This window comes from Pelophylax lessonae (genome assembly GCF_965119305.1).
Source record: "Pelophylax lessonae genome assembly, chromosome: 2".
NCBI lineage: Eukaryota > Metazoa > Chordata > Amphibia > Anura > Ranidae > Pelophylax > Pelophylax lessonae.
This window is the reverse complement of record NC_138769.1, coordinates 58793377-58805449: the sequence shown is the minus strand read 5'-3', so window position 1 is coordinate 58805449 and position 12073 is coordinate 58793377. Positions and strand designations below refer to the sequence as shown.

Genomic DNA, 12073 nt, shown 5'->3' with positions numbered 1-12073 from the left:
GTAGTGATGGGGCCTTCAGAAAGAACCACAGTACACAGAGGGGGACCAGGCATCTATTACTCTCAGAGCTGTTGATTGATGAGGATTTTTTAGCAAGGGAAGTGCGTGAATACAGCTGAGATCAGCCGTGCGGGATTGATAAGAGGGCTAAATTTTAACCTTGTTCTTTACAGGAAAGTCTTTTCTTAACCGGTTGCCGACCGCCGCACGACTATATACTGCGGCGGTCAGCCCCGGCCAGGCAGAGTGACGTATCGGTACGTCACTCGCCTGTCACTGACTTGCGAGCCTATAGCAGGCGGGCGCGCGCCCGCCGAGGCGCGCGCCCGCCGCGGCTCGTTCACAGGCAAGTCAGTGCGTGTGACCGGCGGACTCGATGTCCGCCGGCCACACTACGATCGCTCCTGTGAAGGGAGAAAGACAGAGCAGCTTGTGTAAACAAGCTGCCTGTCAGTTCTCCCTGTGTAAAAGTGAAGATCTGACCGTTCTACTATGTAGAACGGTTGATCTTTGCTTTTACACCAATAGCCATGTCCCTACACAGTAGAAAGCACGCCCCTAGGACACACTTAACCCCTCCCTGTCCAATAAAGTTAACCCCTTCCCTGCCAGTGTCATTTTTGCAGTAACAGTGCATATGTATAGCACTGATTACTGCAGTAATGTCACTGGTAACCCCAAAAGTGTCAAAAATGTCAGTCAAGGGTCCGATCTGTCCGCCGCAATGTCGCAGTACCGAAAAAAAAATCGCAGATCGCCGCCATTATGCGTTAAAAAAAAAAACACCAAAAATGACAAAAATCTTTCTCTTTGTTAGTAAACGCGATAACTTTTGCGCAAACCAATCAAAATACGCTTTTTGCGATTTTTTTTACCAAACATAGGTAGCATAAAACAAATTGGCCGAAAAATGTTAAAAAATTTTGATTTTTACTTTTTTTTTGGGGAATTTCATATAAAAAAATGTGAAAAATATTGTTATTTTTGCAAAATTTACGCTCTTTTTTTGTTTATAGCGCGTGATCAAAAAATCGCACAGGTGATCAAATACCACCAAAAGAAAGCTCTGTTTGTGGGAAAAAAAGGACGTCAAATTCGTTTAGGTACAGCGTCGCACGACCGCGCAATTGTCCGTTAAAGTCACGCAGTAAAAAATCGCAAAAAAACCCCTGGTCCTTTAGCAGCCAAATCCTCCGGGGCTTAAGTGGTTAATAGTTCCTAATTAAACTAGCTGCATGATAACTTTAAACGTTCACTTGATTTCAGTCTGCAGAAGCTGTAATTTTCTGATTTTTGCTAATTCAGGTAGTGTTTCTTTGCAATATGGAAACCTGGATATTTTCTGTATATGCCCCAGAAATATAATTTACTATTGTGTGATTGGCACACGGCTTTTTTTTTTATAAAGCTTGCAAAGAGATACAAGTCAAATTATAGCAATCCTTCATCCCTTGCAATAAGAGTTCATTTTTGGGTGAGATACTTTCAAAGACTCATCAACTGCTAAAGTGCAATTCAACACTGCGTTTGTACCATGTGTTTAATGAAGGCTGACTATCCCTTTCAGAAAGAAGTCTAATGGGCCATACACACACTATTCAATTGTCTTTAGATTTTCCTTAGTCCCCTATCACACTTGCGTCAGTTTTTCAGGCGGATCTGAATGGAAGCCCCATGCATCTCTATGGGGCATCGGATGTCAGCGGAGACATGTCCGCTGACATCCGATCCGATCCGTCAAATCCGGACGGATGGAAACCCTATTTTCCATCCGTTTGGCGGATTGGATCGGATGAGAACGGCCAGGCGGCCCATTCTCATCCAATTCCCCCATAGAGAACAATGAGGACCTGACAGCTCCGTCTCCGCACACAGCGCAGAGACAGAGCTGCCATCCGCCTGATTGGCGGAACGATCCCCCGCTGAGAAAAACGGAGTCCGCCAATGGACTCCAAGTGTGAAAGGGGCCTTAGATTTACCAAAACCATATAATACTAGGTTAAATCTAAACACTTTCCATTTGTATGCAATAAGGCAGGCATGGGCATCCGCAGGTAGGGGCAAGGGGGGGCAAATGCCCCCCCTTGGAATCTCAACTTCCCATTTTAAGTGGTTGTTAAGCCACTTTATACCATCCTGTCTGTTCTGTTTAATAATCATGTGTGCCTGTGTGTCTGTGTTTTGAAAAAATATGCTGCTCTTTACCAGTTTTCAGAGGTCCGAGAGCCGCTCACGTGACCTGTCGGCTCTCTCCTCTCTCCGGCTGACAGCTGCCTGCAGCGGGCGGGGCCAAGGATTATTCACTGATGTCAGTTGGGAGGGGAGGAGGAGGGGAAGATGAGAGGAGGTGAGAGGTGGTGGGTCACGTGAGCGGCGAGTGGCACTCTGTACTTGTAAAGAATGGCTTATTTTTATAAAAAACAGACACAGGAGCACATAGGATTATTAAACAGACTGTAGACAGGATATGAAACTTTAAATGAAACTACAGCAGCAGGAGAGGAGGGGGGTGGGCACTGACACAGGAGCAGACAGGCAGGGAATGAGGGGGGGAGAGAGGTCAGAGGAGGAAAAGAGGGCTGCGGATGATGGCGGCACGTAAACTGACCACGGTGTCAGGGCTCAGCAGCCATGGTATACCGTGGTCAGTTTACAGAGGGGAGGACAGAGCCAGGCAGGATCAGCCAGGTATTTTAGGTGATAAAAGGGGCCAAATTACACAGCAAAGCACTGTGCTGTATAGCATGCTTTAAGGAAATATACACAAAATAAGTATAATGACTAAGCACCTCCCCTTCATGACATCTTTGAAAAGGGGTGGAGCATGGGTGACCTTAAAATTATGCCCCCCCCCTGAAAAAAGTTCTGCGGACGCCCATGAAGGCAGGCCCTTGCACTACATAGTTGAAGGTAAATCTAAAGGAAATCTAACAACTAAAGTATCCAGCTTTAGACTGTACATGGCAAAATAAACAGCAGACTTTTCAGGGCAGAGAAATTTGCATTTTATGTATTTTACCTTGATTGTTTTTTTTTTTTTTCAACAAAGCTTGAGTTATGCCTCGTACACACGCAGCGATTAATTGCCGACTGATCGGCCGACTTTTGTCCAGTGTTGTTGTGTTGGTTGGAATGTGCTCTAGACTGCACACAAATTTTCTCGGCCAACAAAAATCTACTTCAGAAGTGATGTCATGTGCTGGTTTACTTTCCGTGTGTTTTTTCTTCTCTGAGCATGCCCAGTCTTGCTCATCAGATTTTTGTCTGCCAAAATCTGTACTGACTGACGGAAAGTCGGCCGTTGTGTTGACGGCCAGCAAAAATTTTATAGCCTGCACACCAGATTTTTTTCGGCCGAAAAGTCGGTTGTCGGAAGCATCATACTAACAAGCCGAAAATCGGCCGATCGGACGTTGGCCGAAAATTCCCTGCCAACTATCGACGCGTGTGTACGGGGCTTTACTTTGTAAGCATAGAAGCCAACAGGTTGAATCACAATTTAACATCTGAATGTGTCAGAATTCTTTAGGAGAGAACTGTAAGTTTCTGGGATAGGTAAAGTGTTACGGTCATGTTTTTTGGTGTTCTGCAAGAAAAGTATTTAAAATAAAAAAAACCCATGGGCTGCATCTTTGGTGCAATTTCCAACAAAACACACCTATAAAAATGAATGTAAACATATGTAAAATACACCTAGAAGAGATATGAATGTAACCTATATGTTTTGGATTATAGTACGAAAAAAAATCATGACTAAAATTCTGCTACTGGAGTAGAAGGAACTCTAAAGGGGAGCTCTGCTCATTACATTTATTTATATTTCACTATCTACCATAACAATTAGAATATTAAATGTCAGGGGACTATAAATAAAAATTGACCCCATAGTGAATCAGAGAATCTTATGTGAATATTAATAATAATGGCACCTCAGTCACATTTGGGCATCATTTTTAAAACTAGGAAGAAGCATCTCTTTACAAATTAATTCGATTCAAACTTATCGTGAAATAAGAGAGGCCAGCTACATACACTCTATCGGTGAATTTGAGGATTGTTTGCTTAGATCTGTAGTCTATTTCTTTGGCACTAGTGCAAAAATCACCAGATTGGATAATTGCATCAATTGAAAATGCTAATTTCCTCTAAGGTGGAGTTTGTATAGAAATAATTATCTTGCCATTTCAGTTTTAAAATAGCTATGACTAAGGCTTCTGCTGAAACGCGTCAGCTCTATTATTTTATTGTCACTGTGATGTAACCAATAAATACACTTAATGGACTACAGCGTTGCCGGCTCCATCTATTGACTTTCATACACTATATTGTCAAAAGTATTGGGACACCTGCCTTTACGTGCACATTATTATTAATATTATTTTTATTATTCAGGATTTATATAGTGCCAACAGTTTTTGCAGCACTTTACAACATTAGGGGAGATAGTACAGTAACAACACAATTCAATACAGAAGGAATCAGAGGGCCTTGCTTGTCAAAGCTTAAAATCTAAGAGGGAGGGTCAAGTGATACAAAAGGTAATGACTGTGGGGAATGAGCTGATGAAGAAAATAAAATATGAACTTTATTGGCATCCCAGTCCTTGTTCATAGGTTTCAATATTGAGTTGGCCACCCTTTCCAGCTATAACAGCTTTAAATCTTCTGGGAAGGCTGTACACAAGGTTTAGGAATGGGAATGTTTGACCATTCTTCCAGAAGCACATTTGTGAGGTCAGGCACTAATGTTGGATGAGAAGGCCTGGCTCACAGTCTTCGCTCTAATTCATCCCAAAGGTGTTCTATCGGGTTGAGGTCAGGACTCTGTGCAGGCCAGTCCAGTTCCTCCACCTCAAACTCGCTCATCCATGTCTTTATGGACCTTGCTTTGTGCACTGGTCCAAATCATTTGGTGGAGGGGGATTATGGTGTGAGGTTTTTTCAGTAGTTGGGCTTGGCACCTTTGTTCCAGTGAAGGGAACTCTTAAGGCGTCAGTATACCCAAACATTTTGGACAATTACATGCTCCAAACTTTGTGAGAACAGTTTAGGGATTGCCCCTTCCTGTTCCAACATGACTGTACACCAGTGCACAAATCAAGGTTTATAAAGACATGGGTGAGCGAGTTTAGGGTGAAGGAACTTGACTGGCCTGCACATGAATTCGAGCGAAGACTGCGAGCCAGGCCTTCTTGTCCACATCAGTGCCTGACCTCACAAATGTGCTTCTGGAAGAATGGTCAAACATACCCATAGACACACTCCTAAACCTTGTGGACAGCCTTCCCAGAAGAGTTGAATCTGTTATAGCTGTAAAGGGTGGGCTAACTCAATATTGAACTCTATGGACTAAGACTGGAATGCCATTAAAGTTCTGTGCATGTAAAGGCAGGTATCCCAATACTTTTGACAATATAGTGTATGTGTGCATTTCTGCTCCACTCACATATGAGCTGTGTTGGTAATACAAAGTTTTAAAGGGGTTGGTTTAAATAATCTTTCATGTGTCAGTTACTGCGTGGCTAAAACTTTTTATTATGCATTCCACTGTTACTAGGATAATAAATAAAAGTGTTCTTGATGGCTGGTAATTGTCTAACAAGACAATGGTAGTAGCCACTTTGTGACTACTAGGGTACATATTTATTTTGTGTTAGTCATGTTGTCGACAATAAAACATTTTTTGCATTTTATACCGATAACCAAAACCCACTTTGGATGGTCATCAGTAGACTTTATTGAATCACCTGGCAAATGAAATACTGTTTGTCTTAACACCAGCCTATGCTACTTTACAAGTAAATTCCAGATACAGAGCTAGAAACATAAGTCGATATGTATAAGTAGTAATGTGATTTGCTATAATCAATAGCTCTAAGCAAAAAACTTGCTTATGAAAGCACAATGTTATAGGATCTTACAGGCAATGCTGGTGTTGTGGCCAGAAAAGGATTGGGGATTGGGGATGGGGACATCTTTTAGGTATACTTACTCTATAAAGATTTTATCCACTGAAAAAAAAAATTATAAAAACCAATATGTGACTTTTTTTTGTAACATACCACAAGTGTAATCTGACTGTAAAATCCGTACTCAAAAATGTACTCAAAACTGACAGAAAGTGTTTGCTTTTTTGCAGTGGTTCTGCTTGACACCACAACCGCTATCGGGGAATTGGGATGGAAAACCTATCCAGTGAATGGGGTAAGTTAGAATCTTCTGACTTGATTTTAGCATTGTTTGTGATTGTAATCAAGATGTAAAAGCTGAACTCCAGGCAAACTTAAAATAAAACATTAACTAAAGAGGAACTTTACCCTTTCCTCCATTTTTTTTTTAAATCCCTGCTTACCTGATGCTGGGTTCTCCTCAATTTAAATAATTACCCACCCAGTGGATCCAGTGTTGTCCCACTGAGATCCACTTCTCTTCTGCTACCACTCAGGTCCTGCGTCTCCATGTCCTTGTGTTCTTCTGGGTTCCGTCCAATCCCTCTTGATGACATGCTGCTATAACCGCCCCCTTCTTTTATGAATGGAAGACTATATGAATGAAACGCATCGCTCCCAGAGCCTCTTGGCATATGCATGTTACATATACCAGGGGACACCGGGGAACCACATCTTTCAGAAGGGAAGATGGGGGTGGGACCAAAACTTTTGCACAGAAAAAAAAAAGGTAAAAAAGTAATATGTATGAAGCAGAGTGGAGAAAGGTTGGAGAGGAGGGAACTTATTGTTCAGGATGAAGATCCGCTGTTGTGTATTACCTAAAGTGGAACTATCCTCTTATAACCACAAACCAAAAAATGCTATTTAATTCATTTTTAATATTTAAAGCAAATTTACCCATCCATCCATGTCTCCATGCTTTACTTTGCTGAGAAATTAGTTTGAAAAACAACCCCCTAGCATTTCTGGCTGTGGCAATCTTGAGTAAGGGCAGCTGATTCCTGGAGCATTTACTTCCTGGAATCCACCTGCCCTTTGCATGGGGATGCCATCAAGAGAGTGTGTACTTAGCTGAGAAAGCCCTTCCACCACTACTGAAGACTCCTGGGATGTATGGCATCATTTGCCTAGGCATGAAAACCAGGAAGTCATTGAAGAAATGTAAAAAAAAGTTTAAAACAAGCAAATATGATATACTTTCCTGTTCATTTACTGCAGAAGCATAAGGATGAAATATAGTCAATGTTGATTGAGAGAGGGAGGTTTTGCTTTACAAAAATGACTAAACATATTTATAATTGCAGATGGTAAAAATACATCAGTATATAGTCTGGGAGAGGGTTGGCCAACAATAGAAGACAAAGTATGCTGCAGTGCACAGTACTGTTAGTCTATCACAGGAAATATGCTCACAGGCGGAGAGAGCAAACCAGTGACATGTTAGCAGTGCTGGGACAAGGCCATTCAGTGCCCTGGGCAAAGATGCCAAACTACCCCCCCCCCCTTCCCTAAGGGTTAAAATCAGGGCGCCCCCATCCCTGCAATAAACCATTGTGCCCAGATCAGCCGTCCCTCCTGCCCACCCCTTGTCCCAGCCCTGCATGTAAGTGCACTGCAGCTCCTTCAGTCTTCAGACTGGGGCTGTAACCCAGGCCAAATTTCACTGTCTCCCAGTGTAGATCCAGGTTGGGCTGCTTGGCAGGGATGCCTGGCTGCACAATTTAGATTACATTTTCCCAGCCAAATGACAATTTGAAGAAACAGAATTTTTTTAATAGACAATTCACATGTATGTATATTAAGCGGATTGTTTGGAGTTCAGCTTGAGTTGGTTATGCTACTCAGTTTGCAGATTTGGTATAGTGAACACAGTTGTACTCTTTAGTAAGCACCAATTTGGGTCAGGATATGGAAATGTTGTATTATCTGCCATTTAACAGATTGCTAATGGGTACATGTGGGGAACATCATGTAGAAAATGCTAGATTGACTATAAGGTTGGACTTGGGGTTTCAAAGCTGTGCTAGGGAAGGAGGTGAGCTGTCTGATGGGGTCCCTAGAAATTGTAAACACCTGGAGGAGGACTGATCTCTCTACTGAAAAGAGACATCTACGTTGGTTTGAGGTTTTTTATTTATTTGTAAGATGATTTAATTGATTGACTACAGATTGCTATTATATAATACAATATAAAGCAGGCAGCATGATAAACACTCACTAGGCCCATTGCAGTTTAGTTTAATGTGGAATTTGTTTAGGTAAATATGTCAAAAACATTGATTCTTGGTATATTCAGTCCATATTCTTATCTATAATGTATGGATTATTTACAAATTGAATACTTGGAGAGCTGCTTTATGTTCTAAAAACACTTTTAATTTGTTGGAAAATAATCAGCACTCATAACTTGTGTTCTGCTTAGTAAACACTACTCTCCAAACTTCATACATTCATCCCAGTGCTTCTTATTTTGCCTGTTTTACGCTTGACGGAACTAACCAGATTGGGAAAAATGCAGCATTTCATGTGTGCTCTTCTAAGTAACTCCAGCATCTGGCTACTCAGACTAATGCCTTTCAAACATATGGCATATTTGCATCCATGTGTGGCACATATTTATAATTTTGCTATATAATGAGGATACACCAATGAAAAAGAATCCCAATCGCCGTGTTTAAATCTCTTCTCATAATGCAACTTTGTAACTGCACAAAGGCTGGATTACATAAATTAGGTTCTCTAAGTCTATATAAAAGCTGGGTTTTGCACAAGTTGTCTTGCTTAACTGTGAATGACAGCCAGCTCTATACTGAGGTACAAGCTTAGCATGGCATGCACAGTTACTTGGAGCATTACTGCAGATGGCCCTGAATTCTCATGAAAAATTTAGAAGGGAGGGAGTAAATGTGTGTTATTTATTTTATTTATATAATGGCACAATATTCTGTAGTACTTTACTGAATAGCACCAGTCCCTGCACACTGGGGGAGCTTAGAGTGACTCCACAGTATTCATACACATACTGTGTGTAGTGCTGCTCCCTAGAGAGCCTCTGGGTTTTTGGGTCCTCCTGTTTCTGCACAGGCAAGCAATATGCATTTCCCAACTTCCATACATAGTCAGCATACAGTCCATTGGCTTGTTTTTGTTGTTTTATTGAGGAAAATCAACTTGGATAGGGATGAGGGATTATGGGATACCCAACCTGAACTTGGTAGAACAACTTGAGGACAAACTTCTTCTCTATGTACAAAATAAATGGATCCTGAACTGTACTCTCTCCAGGATATTGTCAGTATTTTAATGGATCAGAAGCCACTTTCCTCTTTTCAGGAGCTCTATGTCCCCTTGGCAAAATTCACAAAGTCCCTACACTTGCAGGAAATACGAGCCCACCTGGCTGTCTTGAAAAGTGTAACAGAGCAAGGGATTTAGGTTTGTGACACTTTCCCACAGTCCATTGGCTTGTTTTTGTTGTTTTATTGAGGAAAATCAACTTGGATAGGGATGAGGGATTATGGGATACCCAACCTGAACTTGGTAGAACAACTTGAGGACAAACTTCTTCTCTATGTACAAAATAAATGGATCCTGAACTGTACTCTCTCCAGGATATTGTCAGTATTTTAATGGATCAGAAGCCAACTTCCTCTTTTCAGGAGCTCTATGTCCCCTTGGCAAAATTCACGAAGTCCCTACACTTTCAGGAAATACGAGCCCACCTGGCTGTCTTGAAAGTGTAACAGAGCAAGGGATTTAGGTTTGTGACACTTTCCCAATGAAAGCTTGCTAAATATCGCATCTGGAAGACTTCTCCCTTATTGGCCCTGGGGTTAATAGGTAGAGGTACTCACACTGTCCCTTGATTAGGATTGGTTGCTGTTCAGGCCTCCTGCTGTTCATGCCTTCACATGCTAGACAGGGTGTCTCCTTGATGAGACTGAAGGGTGCTGAAGGTCTCTCTCTTCAGCTTCATCTCTTTCCTTCCTCTGCTCCAGCCTGAAGGCAGAACCCCCCAGCCCTGAATTCCCCTCTAAGGCTTCACAACATTAACCTCAGAGCTCAATCTTCCACCCCACAAAAACCTTCTGCTGGCCAGGCTCTTCAATATTTATGGGCCATCTTATCACCCTGTCAGGCCTCCTTCCTGGGGATTGGTCCAACTCCCATAAATATTCAGAGCCTTGCCTCTATACTACTGCCCACTAAGTTTTGAAGTTTCCATGGACCTCCAGAACCAGGGGGAAGCGATAGAAGCCTGGTCTGCAGAGCCTTTCAGCCTGACCTTAAGTTGAACCCACAGCAATTACCCAGACCCACATAACTACTGTGAGTCAGATAAATTCCCCTTACTAAACTGTACACTAGAGGGTGCTACATATTTATGCACACTGCAGGTTCAGTATTGGGGGAAAGACAATTAACCCATCAATATTTATTTGGATTGTTGAAGAAAATCAGAGAGCAGGAAACCCATGCAAGTATGGGCAGAAGATACAAACTCCATGCAGACTGTGCCCTTGGGTATAGAAGACAGGGCCCCAGCTATTACAGTAAATTATATGTAACTTTTCTGAGAATGTCATGCTGGTGAATATACACCGATCACTATACATTCATGACCACTGACAATCAATAACATTGATTATCTTGTCACAATGGCATCTTAAAATCAGTGGGCCATATTAAGCAGCGAGTAAACATATTTCCTATGAAGTTGATGTGTTGAAAGCAATAAAATTGGGCATCACAGTTTGTTGTGCATGGGGTTGTATAGCCGCAGACTGATCAGGGTGTCCATGCTGACTCCTGACCACAGCCAACATCACCTACTGTAGGCACATAAGCATTGGAGCTGGACAATGGAGCAATGGAAAAAGGTGGATTGGTATGATGAATCAAGTTTTCCTTTACATCATGTGAATAGCCAGATGTATGTGTGCTGTTTATGTGGGGAAAAGATGGTATCAGAATGCAGTATGGGAAGAAGGCAAGCTGGAAGAGGCAGTGTGATGCTTTGGGCAAGGTTCTGTTGAGAAACCTTGGCTCCTGCTATTCATGTGGATGTTAGTTGACATGTACCACCTGCCTAAACATTGTTGCTGACCAAGTACATCCCTTCATGGAAACTGCATTCTCTGGTGGCAGTGGCCTCTTTCAACAGGATAATGTACTCTGCCACACTGCAAAAATGGTTCAAGAATAGTTTGAGGAACACAACATTATGTTCAATGTGTTGATTCGCCTCCAAATTCTTCAAATCTCAATCCAATTGAGCATCTGCTGGATGTGCTGTAAAAACAAGTCAGATCTATGGAGGCTCCATCTTACAACTTACAGGATTTAAGGAATCTGCTACTGATGGATTGGTCCAATATACCACAGCATACCTTTGAAAGTTTAGTGGCATCCATGCCTTGAATGGTCAGGGTTTCTTTTGGAGGCAAACAAGGCTGTTTTGGCGATAAAAGTGAGACCTACTCAATATTAGGTCGGTGGTCATAAAATTATGGATGATCACTGTATTTATTACTAAGAACATTCCTAGGATCATAATAAATATACTTTTTGCTTGTAAGTGGGGCACACTCGTTCTCATGGATATCCCTGGATGATTTTAGGTCCATGCATGTGTAAAATGGTCACTGGTCAGTGCAAAAATATGTACCTTTAAAGAAAACTTGGCTGAGAGAAATTCAGAAGCTACCATAACTTACTATTGCTCATTGCAGAAAATCAGAACTCCTGTTATGCATGCTTGTTCCAGGTCTGTGCGTCAGAAACTACAAATTTCATGGAATCAGCATAATAGAAAGAAGAGCATTTTAAGAGAGTGTTCAATAATGGCAGCTTTCATAATTTGTCAGCATCAGTTTTCTGTAATGCACATTCAAGCCCCCTGGGAGAAGATCCATGGAGGACCTTACTTGATATATCTCCAGTCTGAAGACTGCAGAAACAGATACTTTAAGTATAAAAAGATCAAAAAGCAAGGAGGTCCCTGGCATGGGGGGGGGGGGCACTGGGGGTTTGGAGAGGTGAGCCCAGGGTTGAGCTTTTATTGTTAAGCTGACCTTGTTCAGAAACAGATTGAATGTTATCTTGAGTGGTGGAGACCGATCT

The 12073-nt window shown here is 41.9% G+C and overlaps 1 protein-coding gene across 2 annotated transcripts in view; it reads left to right on the top strand.

Moving 5' to 3' along the window:
• Window positions 1–12073, top strand: part of EPHA6 (EPH receptor A6) — a 1374331-nt gene that overhangs the window by 96228 nt on the left and 1266030 nt on the right. For both annotated transcript variants that reach the window (XM_082246035.1, XM_082246036.1), the window contains exon 2: window positions 6139–6203. In XM_082246035.1, coding sequence (XP_082102161.1) covers window positions 6139–6203 — 65 coding nt within the window. The remainder of the gene's footprint in view (window positions 1–6138; window positions 6204–12073) is intronic.